Raw genomic sequence first — 16,510 nt, 5'->3', positions numbered from 1 at the left:
TTCTCCCGGAACAATCAACGCATATCTCCCGTTTTATTGCCACAGTGATGCCCGCTCTCGGATTATGCGAACGGGAAATTTGCTTTCCGACCACCTCCCAACAGAAACCCTGCTTCGGCTGATGTCTGCCGATGCAGGGCCTCCACTTCACTTTTTCCCTCCTGCTCTATTTTTATTGTATCGGCATGCAGTATGGATGTCCAATGGTTCCGGGCATACGTTTGCGCATCGCCACAACAAATGCGGGTGTCTGTTACCCTTTGCATCCCACCGCCGAAATTCAATATACGCCTTCTATCAAACACACTGTAAAGGGAACTAAATGGCCTTCTGGAATCAAAACTTTTCGGAAATTCACACTGTGTTACAACAAATATGAAGATCAGGAGCAGATCAGGGGAAGATCACTTTCAAAATTGAGACTCTGTCCAATCCCGCCCGGGAACGGTGCTAGCAAGAAAAGGCAATCGGCGAAATTTCATTCGAAATCCATTCCATGAGCCTTCTGCGTGCCCAGATTGGTGGTTCGCCCAACGGTCGGCAGGTCACGATGAAGGCTAAACATCCGTCCATGTATAAATGCAAACATCGATGCATAACTCGATTAGTTGACTACCTACTTCCGAAACTTCTAATTTTGCTTGCAGGCAACCGCACGCTCCCGACAGTTCTCGTCGATGAGCCCACTTTTTCAGCGCAGAGTTGCGTGCATCCCGTCGCGCCGCCCTCTGAATAACCTGACTATCGGGTCCAGAATGTCAAGGAAAACAGTTTCGGGGTGTAGACATGCATGTCTTGGGAAAGAAAAAGGAAATAAATGAGATAAAACCAGAAAAGTAAAGAAAGAACTACGCCCGGATCTACAACCTGCATACGCTGTCATACCAGTTTCAATCGAGCTTCCTCTCTATCGGCACACTTGCATGTGGATTCGATATCGATGAATAATATCAACGTCGATCTCGTCATCAAAGGAACCCGAGTTGTCCCTGGTGAGATGGATACCCCAGGTCCCGGGCTCGAAGGATAGGTTTTTGTTCAGCCTGGGGACTGGTCGCTACACCTGAAGCATCCTGCCAGGGCGCCTCAAGCACCGTTGACTCAAGTTGGATACTAACTATCCCGCCAGTGGAGGGTGGAATGATACCCCCGTTATTCGGCCTTGGATGCTACAGCGAAGCACGAGTTGAGTCGCTAGGACTTCGTTTCCTACAGCCAACTGCTCTTCATCTTCCCGCAAACTCAATTTTGGCTTTCCCCAAGCTTCAAACGCTTTCCGCTTCCCTGGAAGCTTCCCAATTGAAAGGAATGCGCCACGCCAACGCCCTGTTCCTGAGAAGCTGCAGTTCTACTTTGAAACGTCCGTGAGTGCTCTCTTCCCATGCTAGAGTTTCGAATGCGCTGTGCCTTCTCATTTTGCAATGTATAACCAGCCGAGCTCTAGACAAAAAAAGAAATATGTCTTAAAAGGTCGGAAACAAACACCGAGCCAATTAGAAAATGGTTCATCTCAACCTTTTCTGTTGATGACGATCCTTCCGCCGTCTTGCAGGCTTAGGAACCATGGAGTGCAGGAACCTCTTTACGTCTTTTGCTTCCATATACTAATTACGGAGCGTCTTCCCAGTCCATAAACTGGACTTGTCATGATGGGCATGTTGGTGGCGACTTCCACCCAGGCCTCTGGGTCGCCCGTTGCTTTTTTCGAGTGATGATTTGCTGAATAGACGCATACCAGCAGCTTCCGCGGATTTATCCAAAAATCTGTCTGTTTGATCCTCCCTTCTTCTATCGCCTGAATTGGAAGATGAAGCCCTTGCTAAAAGCTGATGATGCCAAGCCCGTTGGACCCTGCGTCGATCATTTTAGTTCCACGCTTGTTTTCGATTTGCTTTCGATTGGGGCCGCTAAAATCAGTCTTATTGGCTTTAAGAGTTTTGTTTGCTTACTTGAGGCCTGAAATCCCTAGGCTGCTTCGCTGACGGGTGGTTCCTGCTGCAGGGTGTCAAATTAATTCAACGTTGGCATCCATCATGACTTGCTTGGTTGACTACGGAGTACTCCGTCACTAACTGGCGTTTTTCCTCTCTGGTCAATATCCAACCCTTGTTCGCAGCAACCCACCCCGAATTCCGCATCACGCTTGAAACCATATTCTTCCCAAGGACCAGGTCCCTCGTCGAGCCCTCAAGCAGCATCTGTCCCAATGTTCACAAATCCAATAAATAAGAGCTGTCAATTTCACTATCCACTTACCACAACCCACCATTCGTCAAATGCGGTGGACTTACAGTATTCAGCAGGCAGGAGCCAGAGCCCTGTGCGCATCATTCTGTTCTCTGCCGTCTTTTTGCCCTTAATTGTCAAATCACATTTCTCCCTTGGCCGGGTTGGTCGAGATTTAGGTTTATGCGGTGTCAATCATGATTCATTCGCTCTGGCTGGCGGCGCGCCAGATCGGCAGTGGGCAGCGTACACATGAAATCAAACGACTGTTTTCAGTCTTTTTTGTTTGGATGCCCTAAAGCTTTGACCGTTTTTCACTGCCTGAGGATTTGCGCTGCGTATCCTATTGGTTTGGTTGAATTCCTTCTGACGGGAGCGTGGTTCAATGGCTTGGAATCAGTTTGATCCTGCTTTTTTTTGGACAGGCTCTAGTAACTCACCATGACAGATGGCTGGGCCACGGGAGTTCTTGCTTGTGCTTTAACAGTTGGTGATCTATTGTTTTAGGGCATTGGGGTTGTTATTTTTCTCTTTGATCGAGCAAAGCAGATGTTCCAACGCTGTACTCCCGCCCATTACAGCGATGATCTAAGATATTCTAATAACGCCAGGGAAGGTTTTGCCGGGTAAGAACCAGCTCGAATATTCGAAAGCGGAAGATAGTATTCACTGCTTATGGCAAGGAATGCCATTTTACATATGCTCTGAGTTGACGTTCCAAAACAACACGGTCTCCAGTTTGAAGGATAATTTCGCCATTAATGCAGGTAATGGTGGCGACCAGTTGGCGGGCTTAACTTTTGTGTTATCATGGTTTAACAGGTGTCCTAACCTTGGGCTATTTACCTTACCACGGTGAGATCCCAATCACGGGGCATGGAATCGTATATTCTAGACTTGGGCTATCTGAAGAGGACATGAAAGTGGGCGAATTAGACATGGCATCTCAGACTTGACTAAATGGTTACAATATCTATAAACCTTTGGAAAGAGGCCAATGAGTTGTATAATTCATATCTGCACCCTTGATTTGCTGGAGTACTATGATTTGGCCAGCATACCCTTGGACCTGACAAACACCAGTACGGGATCACTGGGAAGGCCGTGGTGGATGAAGTGCTTGCAAACCTAGAAGATTTGCAACAGACTCTCACCTTTTCCTATGCACGATATCACTCTGAAATCCACGACGACTCCACAAGGGGACATCGCAATCTCCAGTCTCGGTGTGCAATTCATCCCCTTCTGGCCCCTCTGCTACATCCAACGGGGCAAAACTGTTTCTCGTGACAGATTCTAGTTTTAATAGACAAATATATATTCTTTTCGTCATATGGTCGGAAAGATTTCCGCATTTTGGACCACCAATTCGAAATGTCTACATAGGAGGAAATACTATACCGAGATGGCAGCCTTCCTACTTCGCCCCAGTTACAGAAGCCAACAATTGGGCCGAGTTTCATGTATGCTCCCGCCCTGTCGAGTCGCGACTGATTCGAGTTTCGCCGCCTCAGAAACCGACCGGGTACCATTCCCGCTGAAAAGGGGGCGGATCATCCCGTTTTCCTTATCCCAAGAGTGTGATGGAATGATAGAAAACAATTACACCTCCGGGTGTAGAAGGCAACAGGCCAAGGGCGTCATAGATCTAATAGCGCCGTCTCGGGCCCCGCGCACGCCTCAGAAGTGATATCATTGTTATTTCCATGACCTGTCACCAGTGAACAACGTCGTGCAATGTGCGACTCTAGACAGTTTCGAAAGCTTGTGGCCACAAACGGTCTGGCAGGCTGTGCTGCGGAAAAAACAACGGCCTGCCTGTCACCTTTTGTTTTTCCTGGTCTTCCACTCCTCGACGCCCTAATAATCTACTTGTTATGCGGGGTTACGCATGATAACAACTCTTGTGTGTCCGTACGCCGGGGTTTTATTTCGGGATGGCGTTGAGTTTCTCGTGTTGGGAACTTTTTGTGTCACTACGGAGGCTCACTTGGGTACGCCTGTGAAGAATCAGAGCTCGAAGAGGGCCAGCTTTAGCAAGTGCAGCTCCGTGGGGCGAGATGAGTGCGTCCTCCCAGTCCCGGCACACTGAACTGGAATTGGCATCCAGGCCGTGTGTTTTTGCTTGCACTCCTTTGGAGCTGGTTGATGAGTGCGACCGCTAGTCGCTCATGGGATTTTGCTCGCAAGATGCCCCATACTGCGTCGTCGGCATTTGCCTCGGATATGCACAGCGCTTAGTTACAAGGACGAAGTGTTGCAACGTTTACTTGGGGGCTCGCACCATTGCATTGCCATGGGGTTTGTGCGTGAGATCGGTTCACGACACGTGTCCGTGAAGTATGGAGTGGCTTTTATGTCGTGCATAGGCACATTACTATCACGCATCTCAAACTTTTCGCGTGGGAGTTTGGAGAATCACACATTCAACTCCTGAAACGAGTGCTAGCTATTTCACACCGATTCGCGACCGATTCGCGAATTCGGGTATGACAGGAGGGCCGTATATGGCGACTAAACAGCCGGTAATTGTGCCAACTGGAGCTTTTGCCCTTTTTTCTCTCTAACATTGTGAAGCCAGCGGCATGGTTGGCATCGTTCGCGGGATATAGGCACCCCTTCGAAAATCTGGAGGCAATAACTACCCGAATGTCACAAGGGAAGTTTCCCGGGCGCTCTAAAGGAGGAAGAGAAATACACAGCTGTCCAACGCCATGCTCTTTCGAGTCCCCTCGAGAAGAGCAAGCTAGAACCGGCTTCAGCGACCCAAGGCGCTGGATATCTTCCCGCCCCTGATTCCAAACCCCCCGAGCAACCCGACCAACGGCGTTCGATATCACGGTTTCAATAACCTGCAACGTTCATATTTGAAACTTATCATACCAACGGGCCGAGGGGCAACCCATCCAATAGGCGCATGCACTTTAGCTGTTGGGTACCTCGCATACTCTGTGTCTGTGTATGTGTGTAGCTGTCACTTGCTCTCTGTCCACCCTTGCCCGGGTATATCTGGGAGCAACTAGGTAGCCCGAGGGGGGCGTCAAACAACCCGCCTTTAGCATGTTTTGCAATTCTCCTACGGATCCACGGCCAATGCCGCCTACTACCTGTTTTCAAACAAATATACCTCCAGACCCCGTCCTGCGACTTTCGGGACGAAGCATATACTCCACGCCACGCTGGGCACGCTGTACACGCCGAATATTCTCCAGCCCAGGGGGCAGGCGGGGAGGCTGAGCCCGCGGCTACCAGCAGGCGTATCTAGTTACATCCTTACTATCCCGACGGTTTCCGCCAACGGTAGGGAGGAGGGAAAAAGAGGAGGGGAAAAAAAGAGAAAAAAAGGTAAAAAAAAGCCCCGAAGCCAGTCCCTTGGGGATTTCTGTCCTACCCTTCTAGCCCCCGGTCAGATCGTTTGTACTCTCTGTTTTCTCAAACGTTGAAAACGGGGTAGACGGGACGGGGGATGGGCCGAGGCAGTGAAATCTTTTGCGCTTTTTTGCAATGTAATCACCATTGTCGTCGTTGGGAAGGAATATTTTCAGTTTTGTCATACGAGATATAATTCTTAGGCACCAGCCCGGGTGCCCACAGCTGTGACGGCTGGCGCAGGAGTCGAGAACGGTTTGACGTGCATGGATGTACAGGGTGGGATGAGATATCTGAGTTGAGATTGATAGGAGAGTGCAGGGTTGAAAGACTGTCGGGAAAGGAGATCCTGTGCGTGTGTATTCGAGGATGTGTCTGGTTGTCTGTGGCAGGCCCTGGGAGGACGTGTTGGATTTGGAAAAATATTAAAATAAAGAAAATAATAGATTAGGGACGGGGCCTAATCTCTTGTCAAAGCTATCAAGAGAATTTCGATCATTAGAACTATGTATAGCCACCAATATCATACAACATCAACAGGCTCAAACGCGCCATACTCCTGAGCATGGTAACCACCATGCTGCACCACCAATATACAATCCGGATATAGCCAAAGACTTTCCTCTTCAAACGACCTTTTGCAAAGAGAGTCAGGGCCAATGGTGACAGGCAAAAGAGCACCTAAACAAGTCTACCCATCTATATGATGCACCCAACTCAGACAGAGCCTTCAGAAAATGCGAAAAGCACAAATCGTACCGGGGGACCGTCACAAAGGTATTTTGTAAAATATACATGGTGTTTTGATAACAATGCAATCTGGATGCAGTATAAAGCAAACATTTTGCAGAATACCGTGCTAGATTTCAAGAAAGAAAAAGGCGAGGATAACGTAGTTTGCATGCAAAGTTCATTTCCTAGGGCTGCCACCAACAAGCAACTTCCTCAAGCTACCACGAGTAAAGAATAGTGGCGATTATTGAGGTTTTGCCCCGTGGAATAGCCCATTAGCAGCAGTGCTCGTTGGCTGAGGTATCAGCTGGGTCGGATGCGGAGCCTGCGGCCGCGTTGTCGAGGAATTAACTGGTCCTAGCTGTGGCGACATATTCTGAGTTGGATATTCCATCTCCCTCCGTCGCCAATCCTCCTGTTCGAGAGTCATGCTCTTAACCGGAGTCGGGACCGGAGCGTCTGGAGATGATCGGCCCATCAGCTTAGGACTGGGTTGCAATTTCTGTACCGGAGGGAGAACAGCTGTATTGCCCACGTTAGGCGAAAAAGTCGGGGGTGCGCGTGGAGGTGACTGCTTCGTTGGGCTGAGACCGGACATGGAAATAGGTTGAGAATAGTTGGGTGGAGGAGTATGAACAAAGGAAGCGTGGGGAGTAGAGAAGGAAGCAGATGGCGTTTGGTTCAGGTAGGGTGAACTTGCAACGTTGTGGCTAAACGGAGTGCTAGGCATTGGCCCGTTCTGCGTTGCGGAAGCACGGAAACCAGCCAATGGTCCAACATCACGGTTTCCTTGTGTTGGAGACATTGATGGTCGATTTTGAATGGGAGAAGGGTATGTACTCTGCGTCGAATAGGAGGATGAAGGGCGCTGGGAGTTGAACGATGTAGACGTGGAATGTGGTACTGTTGGAGGGGGATAGTGTTGGATGAATTTAAGCTGCGGTTCTGGATGTTGGCCTGGCTGCATTGAACGATTTAACTGAGCAGTAGCTGGAGGTGGTTGTTGCGGTTGAATAGGAGGATAAAAAGTACCATTCTTCATAGGCTGCCGTTGTATATGCGCTGCCGGAGGGATATTTGCAGCAACTGGAGCTGCAGACGGATAAGTGCTCTGAGGATACGAGGCCGGAGCATTAGTATGGAAGCTCGTTTGTACTCCAGGAACGCTCATTCCAGCCGCTTGTCCAGGGGGGATCGGATGGGGCTTTTTAGGTTTCTTCACAGGAGACTCTTCGCCCAGATGTTGCTTCTGTTTTTCTCCATTTGACTTGGCTGCTGGAGCAGAGGGAGGAGAAGTTGAAGTCGGTATACGAAACTTCAAAGGCGGGATCTTTGGCCGTTTGGCGTCCTCAATCCGTCGCTGACAATCCGCACAGACAAAGTGGAAATCGTCTCTCTCGGCCTCCTCCTTCGGTATTCCAAGGCATTGGCTATGTTGCCATACGTTGCAATTTTCACAAGCAACACTGTGCGAGCCGTCGTCCAAATTCTCTCCATGAATCCCACAAACCGAGCAATCAAAAGTCCATGGCTCTTCGGCCTGCAGGTTTTCTAAATCCTGCTTGCCCTTCTCCATCATCGCTTTCAACTGCCTTTCCGATAACCTGGCTTCCCCTGTTTCTAGCATCTTCGCTTGCGCTTCCATTTCAGCAAGATGCTGTTCTTGTAATCTTCGTTTTTCTTCACGGTCTTTGAGACGCTGCTCTCGAGTCATCAATCGATACAGCCGTTCTTTCTCAATCTTCTCCTTCAGTTGATGTTCCTTCTTCGCAGCGATTCGTTCGGCCTCACGCTTTTTAAGTTCCTCAGCGGCAGCAAGCTCCTGGCGCTCCCGTTCCTGTTTATCAGCAAGTCTGCTTGATCTTTTTGCAGTTGCCATTTTTTGTAGGTTCAAAAGTTCCTTCTCTCTGCGTTGTATTTCCTTCTGTTGAGCTTCCTCGAGCTTCTCGATGGTTGGGAGTACTTCTTCAATGAGCCGGTCACGTAGGATCTTCTCATCGGCGTCCTTGGTCTTTCGAAATTTTTCAATAAGCGCTTGGTAATCGGCGAGTGTAACGGCAATGCATTCCCATTTGTATTCTAAATCGCCATTCACCTGTTCTTCATCTTCGCTTTTCACATCACTTTCGGCTTGCTTTCGACGTTTGGCAGCTCGCGCAGCTGCTCGACCTCTTTTACTATTTACCTTGGGTTTCGCAGGTTTCGGGGTGGGAATCGGAGGATTAGTGCGACGGTACAATCGATTATCGTCCAAAATATAGTAAAGTCGTTCATCTCGGTCGTAACCTAGCTCCTCACAGCGCTGCAGGATGACCAGAAATCAGTAACTTCAACTCACTAAATATGACTGGAAAGTCTCACCCATTCGGTCTGCTCCGTGTCCTTTTGTTCCGGCATCTTCTCGCGCAATCGGTCTGGGTTCCATAGCGTCCACGCAGTTAGCTGCTGCAAGACGCGTACTTTTGTGAACAAATCCAGATCATGGAACTTCATTGGTTGGTCTTCATTCCCAAATGGGTTCCGGCCGGGTGCTTTCGCGTTATATTGACGACGGGTATATTCCTCAAAGTTCTCTCGACTAGACAGGCAACCCGAGCGCGGCGGTTAGACGAAAACCGAGAAGCGGAATCAAGGGAGAGAGCAACGTACGACAAACCACGATGTGACGAGACGAATTTGAGAAGCAACAAGCCAATCTCCAGCAATTTCTCCGAGTGCCCGGGTTTTAGACACTCCGTCTCCAAATCCTACTCCGCGACAAGGCTTAAAATCAGCTTTTCCCGATGAAAAAGGCCAATAAAAAAAAAAAAAAAAGGAATCCACACACCTCAATATCAAAATCCTCGTCGATTTTCATCGCCTTGCCAAAGGTGAATATGTACTGGCCCAGATTCGCAAACTCCCACATGCTGCGGAGCTGTTGAAGAAGGCCCCCATGTTGTGTTGTATCGGAATCCGCGACGGAGCCAGCGTGCTCCTCCGTCTCCTCCCTGGCACGCTTGCGCGAAACCATGTTGGAAGGCGGGGGGGAGTGTTGGTGCGGTGCGGAGAAGAGGACGGGGTATATTACACGGCGATCGCAAAACGACGCGGGTTACTGGATGGGGTTGGGGAACTTGGGGAGGATTGAGGGTAGGTAGCGCGGGGGCGTCCAGGGAGGGGTTTATTCCAAGCGGTGATGAGTGAATGGTCAAAGAGACCGGAGAAAAGTACGAGGGTAAAGACGTCCAAAGCGACTCTAAATTCCAAGGGACGAAAGCGAGCAAAGACAGGCCGTGCGGGTGCGTGGTGTCGATGGGCGTCGCAGCAATTAATTTTCACGATGTCACAGACGGCGCCAAGGTCGCGCTTAGCCTTATCGGGGATTCGCGTTTCGCCAAGCGCCACCAGTCTACATCAGGCTAGATAAGCGAAATCCGCGCTAACCGGCCCGACAGTTGATGCGATATTGGAATAGGAAGATTAATTATCCGAAGAACCAAACGAAATAAACATTGGATCAACTTGTCAACAACCAGAACAAACACAACAAACAGCGTTGGTATCAATGCAAGGCAACAAAACATGCAGGAGAATAACGAAAGCGACATGACCGAAGACACTTAACTACACGGCTGATCTGTTCAAAGCAAAACGGCCGACGGTAAGCAACGTGTATATGCAAGCAAATTCTAGTCTTCGGAGCGCTATTTGCTCTATGCAATCGACGAAAACTGCAAGTTTGACCAATGAACAATGCATGAGATAAGAGCATACGGCCATTATACGGCGGTATTTCCTTCGGAATCAGTTTATTTGCGGGATTCAAGAGCATGCTGGATAGCTGTTTGTCATATGCTGGTCAGCAAACTCGCTTCCCACTGAATGAAAGAAGATGGAAAAGGGCCAACTTACCATCACACGAGGTCTTCGCATCACCAAACAACATCTTCGTTCCAGGCATGTAAAACATCGGGTTTTGCACATCGGCTGAATTGAAAATCCGTTAGCGAGACCATATCTTCCAAGATCCGATTTTTCCGACTGTGAAGGAGACACCACATACCGTAACCACTCGACATTCCACGCTTCATAACGATAACCTCCTTGCTCTTCCACACGTGAAGAACGGGCATACCGGCAATGGAGGACCCAGGCTCAAGCGCAATGGGATTTACAGTATCATTGGCGCCAATGACAAGCGTGACGTCGGTTTCGCCAAAGTCATCATTAATCTCGTCCATCTCCAAAACGACTAGACAATAGCTGTTAGCTATCGAATGGAAAAAAAGATGCGGTGAGTGTTCAAAAGCGTACTGTCATATGGGACTGCTGCTTCTGCGAGAAGGACATTGCACTGCCCGGGCATCCTGCCTGCCACAGGGTGAATTGCAAACCGCACTTTGATGCCCTTAGCCCGAAGCATCCGAGTAATCTCTGAGATCGCATATTGAGCCTTGGCCACAGCCATACCGTACCCGACAACCTAAAAATGTCACTTAGCACAAAGGAATATATATAAAAAAAAGGAACGGAAATCATACAATAATAACGCTCTCTGCATTCAAAAGCGCATCAGCGGTGTCGTCAACCGAAGTCTTTGTGATCTGGCCTTCGATTTGATGCTCAACTGCCGTTGGAGAGGAGGCAATGCCACCGAATAGCACATTGGTCAATGAGCGATTCATAGCAACACACTGCGAAATTCATTAGCATTCAGAAATATACCATTTCCTGGTATAGGGCGGGAGACTTACCATAATGTATGAGAGAATAGAACCGCTCACTCCAATCAAGGAGCCGACCGTCGTAAGCAACGGATTATCCAACATGAAACCCTCCGCAACAAGTGCAAACCCGGAGTAAGCGTTAAGCACAGTGATCACGACAGCTAGAAGCAATATTAGTGACAGATACTCAACATGAACACAAGACGGCACGCGTACGCATATCAGCGCCACCAATGGCGGCGGTGGTGGTATATCCCTTCAAGAAACTCAAGATCGTATTGGCGCCCAAACACGCAGCTGCAATAGCGGGTGAGCCAGGGGCCATGGCGATGAATGTACCCATCAGTGCCATATTGCCACCAAGGAGCGAGGAGTTGATCAAATGCCGTCCAGGAAGATTCAAAGGCCTTGAAGCCATTTTTCCAGCAAGTTTCAAGAATGCCACGATTGATCCTGTAAAGGTGACACCACCTACAGAATAAATTCACTATTAGCTGTGCACGCACAATCCACGAAATATATCTAGAAACATACCAATAAGGACACCCAGGTAGGCAGTCACAAGGTGCAATGTAGAGATTGATCCAACGTCAGCAAGCACACTACCGATGCTAGTCAAGACGGCAGCCAGACCGACAACGGAGTGTAGAGCAGCCACCATTTGGGGAAGCTCAGTAGGAGTAATGCGGCGACCAATAATAGCACCTAAGCCTACATCAGCCACCGGGGAACTTTCAAGGTCAACTGGCTTCTACTCACCAAGGATACTTCCAAGGCCCGCAACACCGGCAAACTGGGCTAGAACTTCAGCAGGGAAACCAACAGCGGCCAACGACGCAAGGATTCCGGAGCTAACGCCGAGAATACCAAGCAGATTTCCTTGTCTTGCGGTTGCTTGGGAAGCCAACCCGGACAGAGAGCTGATACACAAGACGCTGCTGACGAGATAGCCGGCCTGTACGAGGCCTGCCATTCCGGTGCTAACGGCAGCAATGTATCCTCCACCAAAAAGCAGGCCGGGGATAGCGTAAAGCCAGGGGTATTCCGGTGGATCGGTGGGACCTATAAAGGTATAAGAGTTCCGAGCTCCGAGTCAAGGGGAAATACAACCAACGTTTGAACATATCAAGCATTCGTTTGGTAATCACGAAACCACCAGACACATTGACGAAAGCAAGGAGGACGGAGAGTGCGCCGAGAGTTTGAGGAATGGTACCGGGTAGATATCCACCACCCATGATGAACAAACCTCCCACTCCCACCATACCTAGCACAAAACTTAGTTATCACGACAACGCAGTTGATCAATGATCGGTCTCTCACCAGAAATTGCGTTTGTCACACTCATCAAGGGAGAATGTAAAGCAGGAGTCACGCCCCAGACAACTCGGTATCCAATGAGACCAGCAAGACCGGCGGTAAACACGTTCCCCATAAATAGAGGGCCGGTGAATTTACCGAGTGCAAGAGCAGTTCCCATCCCAGCAGTCACGGTAGCAACTTCACGAGATACTTTCTGGAATGGCGTCAGGGCCAACTCGGCGGGCTCCTTGGAAACGTCCGTGGCCCCAGCTTTTGGCTGTGGGGCTGGCGGTGGCGCAGGACGCGGTGCTGGAGGGAGAATTTCACCGCCGTGGGTGACGATTGAGCCGCGAACGACTTCATCCGCTGGGTCGATGCCAAAGTGCTTAGCCTCGGGGGCCATGGAGAACAAGAACTTGGTAATGTTGTTAGAGTATAAGGACGAGGACTGTGTAGGGAGTCGAGAAGGAAGGTCCGTGTATCCTGGCTAGATGTCAATATCACCGAAGCTTCTATCAAAATATAGGTTGCGCACGCACCGATGATTGTAACATCATTTCGGATTACCTTCTGTCCCGGTACGGTCAATGTGCAATTGCCCCCAGCTTCAGCTGCGAGATCAACAATGACGGAGCCGGGTTTCATCGCAGCCACCATCTAAGCCTGAGTCAGTATGGATTGATTGATACATTTCCAAACGAGCAGTTATACCTCGTCAGTGATGAGTTTCGGAGCAGGCTTCCCGGGAATCAGAGCCGTTGTCACGATGATATCAACCTCACGGGCCTGCTCCAGAAACAGTTTCATCTCAGCTTCGATGAATTCCTTGGACATCTCCTTAGCATATCCACCAGCTCCAGAACCATCCTCTTCGATATCGACTTCGATAAATTCTGCCCCGAGGGACTGAACTTGCTCTCGCACAGCGGGTCGAGTATCGAACCCGCGTACAATTGCACCCATTCGGCGCGCCTAGACGCAATCAGCATTGATAGCCACCCTATCCCAGCGAGAATCGGCTTACCGCAGAGATTGCACTCAGACCTGCAACACCAGCCCCAATTACAAGGACCTTTCCAGGCGGAATCTAGAAGCACATTAGCAGATGCAATATACCGTTCAAGCAATATGCCGAACCTTTCTGTAAGACGCGCAATTGGTTAGCTTAAGCTTCTAGAAAAGGAATTACCGACGGTTTGTGGCACTTACCCAGCAGCAGTCACTTGGCCAGGCAAGAATCTGCCAAAGTGATTCGATGCCTCTAGGATGGCTTTATAGCCCGCGATATTGGCCATGGAACTATACGACAACCATCATGATAAGCTTCTATGTTTTTTACCTGTACTCGCAGGTATTTACTAGGCTCCACAACACACCTCAACACATCAAAAACCTGTGCGCGTGAAATACGCGGAATCATGTCCATCGCGAATGAAGTGATATGCCGGTTAGCTAGCGCCGCTACGATATTCTGATTCTGTGTCGGATACAAGAACGAAAGCAGAGTCGATCCCTCGCGCATCTGCTGCACCTCATTGATATCCCCTTCGATTCTGGGGCTGCGAACTTTAAGCAGGATGTCACTGTCCGCCCAAACCTGGGAACGCTCAACCACGGTGGCTCCAGCATCATGATATGCTTCGTCAGTGAATTTTGCCTCGGAGCCGGCGCCGCGTTCTACGAGCACGCGACTAAATCCCTTTTTCAGAAGAAGTGTAGCATTTTGAGGCGTGAGAGCTACACGGCGCTCATTGAGATATGTCTCGAGCGGGATACCAACTGTGAGTGCGGAGTAGGGAACGGATGTAATGAGGTTGGAAGGAGTGGCAGTTTGCTTGTCGTCTCGTCGCTGCGCAGTGCAGGAGAACGAGCGCGATGGGATGGCTGCAGCAACAAAGTATAATGTTAGCTTGACAGATACTTGACAGCAGGGCTGCGATCAGTAATGAATGCTCCGGGTCGTGATCGTACCTGAAAGTGCCAGAACCAGACGCCTCTGGAACCCCGCACGGGTACCAGCGTAAGACGGGCGCAAGGTCTTTATGGGCCTCATTGTTGCGGACATTTTGTTGTCGTCTACCCGCTAAGGTCTTGCCCACAAGCAGCTACCATCTGCAAGGCCTCTACGGCAATAGTAGTCCCAAAAGCACAGCAGCAGAGTCCTCGAATATGATGGAATTGGGGTTTTTGTAGAGGTGGGAGTACAAGGGCCGTCTAGGACGACGGATGTATGTAACTCTCAGGACGGCAGATGACCGAGCCTCACAAAACGAGGGGTTGCAAAGTCACCAGGATGTGCTGCGATGTGCTCAACAACGGTATGACGCGAGGCACGCAGCCGACAAGTGATAGGGAAAGGCGGAGAGGTACTTGGTCGTCGAGCTAGGGTCGTATCTCGAGCGTGCGGGGGTGGCCAAGGGGCGGGTGTCGTCTCAAATGGCGGCCGACGGGGTGTTGATGCTGCGGCCTTGCTGTTGAATCCCGTGCAAGATCCAATCCCTTTTCCCCAGCGCAACGAGAGGAGCGAAAGACTCAAGTCAGATATTTTCCTTCACGTCCCAGTACTCGCAACAAATAGAGCTACGGTGACTCCCAGCGGAAAAATATAGGTTTAGTTGCGGGTGTGGGGACGGCAAGGGGCCTGGCTGCTGGGCTCTGGGTTCGGGGACCTGGACCGCCAACCTTGGGCGCCGATATCGCAGCTGCTTTTTACCATGGGCTTACACAACGTTGGATGGGAATACCACAATGAATATGCTAGAGAAAGCGAGTGAGTTTTAATATTATCTGGAGTCTTTGATCAGGTAAACCTCCTTTCTAGTTGGCTCGGGATGCAGCTTGTTGCGTTTTGGAGCACCAGAGTATTTTCGACCTGGCGAGAAAACTTCCCCCTTGGCGCTAGTCAGAGGTCACTGCATTCCATTGATTCCAATACCAGAAGCAGGTTGCCATGCCAAATCTCTCTTGGGATGAAAACATTTCACCCAAATACTAGAAAGAGCACTAGATTGGCTCAAGCCGATTGGCCCAGCCGAGGAACCGATCATTGAAATGTTTGTTCCTGGCGGTCTGGCATGTTTCAGGGGATCTCATCCATTCCCCAAACGCCAAAACGGTAGGGCTGAGAACTGACCTGAAAAGCTAACTTCCTTTTTGCTTGGTAAGTCCTTATAGTTACAGCAGAGGATATCGTCCCCATTGCTGCATTGGCCGTCCCCCTGGCTCATTTCCAAGCCGGCTTGGAGGGCGCAAGGGATTACGCCGACTACATTTCTGCGTTGTCCTAATTCTTTGGAGAATGCGTCCAAGTACAGAGTACTCTTGCCATAAGCCTAGAGCACTGGTATCGCTTTGGTTTAGGGGCCAATATGGCATCTCGGGAGATGGACGATCCCCCAATCAGCTATCTGAAATTCTAGGTAAGACCCCATGGCCAGGGCTGCTTTAGGGCGAACACAGGTAGTTTTTCACGTTTTATGGCAAATCCGTGATATTGCTAGTCCACCTGCTTCATGTTTGTTTTATTCCCCCTTTTCTTTGGCTTCTTGCCGGAGGGGCGTTGCGTGGGACAGGTGATGGGGAGCCCCGAGCCTTGTGCATAGGGATTTGGAGTCAATGGGATCGTACTGTGCAGTTCTCATGTTAACTATACTTTGTAGCTACAATTGAATCTGCTCTTATACCACATCCCTCGAGACTGGGGTTTTCCGTGACTATCATCCAGTGGCATGTTGGGGAGTATGAGGGTAGATGATGTAAAATAGCCACAAAAATGTCCCCAAACGCCGCAGGATCCTGTGGCTATGAAATATAAGAAGGGCGACATTTGTCCCTGTACCTGAGCAAGTCTCTGATAACATATCCCCAGGACTAAATAATCAGACGATCAGAGCACTGCTCAAAGATTGATACAGAGCATCATCCAGCCTCTCCCGAGCCTCACAGCCTGCTCCCAACTCCGCCGGAGTCCGAGGCTGCTGCCTTGCTTCATCTCGCATTTCCCGAAAGTAGACTAGCCCGCATCCACCGCGGGTCTCAGGGGCAGCCGTCTGTCCAATCAGCGCAGGCATACAGGTATGAGTCACAGCTGAAGCTCCACCGCAACATGATCTAGACCGCATTGAAGGCTAGGGGAGTGGTCGGGCGGCTGGATTAGGCTAAGCGCGCGGGCC

At 49.9% G+C, this 16,510-nt stretch overlaps 2 protein-coding genes across 2 annotated transcripts; both read right to left on the bottom strand.

The window, feature by feature from the left end:
* Nucleotides 1-6,571: 6,571 nt before the first annotated feature.
* UREG_05826 (uncharacterized protein) lies at nt 6,572-9,340 on the bottom strand (the record flags this gene model as incomplete). The annotated part of the gene is made up of 4 exons (XM_002585091.1): nt 6,572-8,629; nt 8,689-8,772; nt 8,977-9,090; nt 9,155-9,340. The coding sequence occupies 4 exons, from the start codon at nt 9,338-9,340 to the stop codon at nt 6,572-6,574; spliced, it is 2,442 nt and encodes an 813-aa protein (XP_002585137.1).
* Nucleotides 9,341-10,131: 791 nt separating this feature from the next.
* On the bottom strand, nt 10,132-14,403 carry UREG_05825 (NAD(P) transhydrogenase; the record flags this gene model as incomplete). Its single annotated transcript, XM_002585090.1, has 18 exons — nt 10,132-10,187; nt 10,222-10,296; nt 10,373-10,561; nt 10,624-10,792; nt 10,851-11,003; nt 11,064-11,197; nt 11,253-11,507; nt 11,571-11,741; nt 11,796-12,098; nt 12,151-12,303; nt 12,360-12,821; nt 12,878-12,995; nt 13,050-13,310; nt 13,363-13,425; nt 13,476-13,479; nt 13,548-13,637; nt 13,715-14,222; nt 14,310-14,403. 18 exons carry the CDS (start codon nt 14,401-14,403, stop codon nt 10,132-10,134), a joined length of 3,258 nt encoding a protein of 1,085 aa, XP_002585136.1.
* Nucleotides 14,404-16,510: the final 2,107 nt, after the last annotated feature.

The sequence above is a fragment of the Uncinocarpus reesii genome, genomic scaffold, assembly GCF_000003515.1.
Source record: "Uncinocarpus reesii 1704 scaffold_3 genomic scaffold, whole genome shotgun sequence".
Lineage (NCBI taxonomy): Eukaryota > Fungi > Ascomycota > Eurotiomycetes > Onygenales > Onygenaceae > Uncinocarpus > Uncinocarpus reesii.
This window is presented reverse-complemented; position numbering and strand designations above follow the sequence as displayed.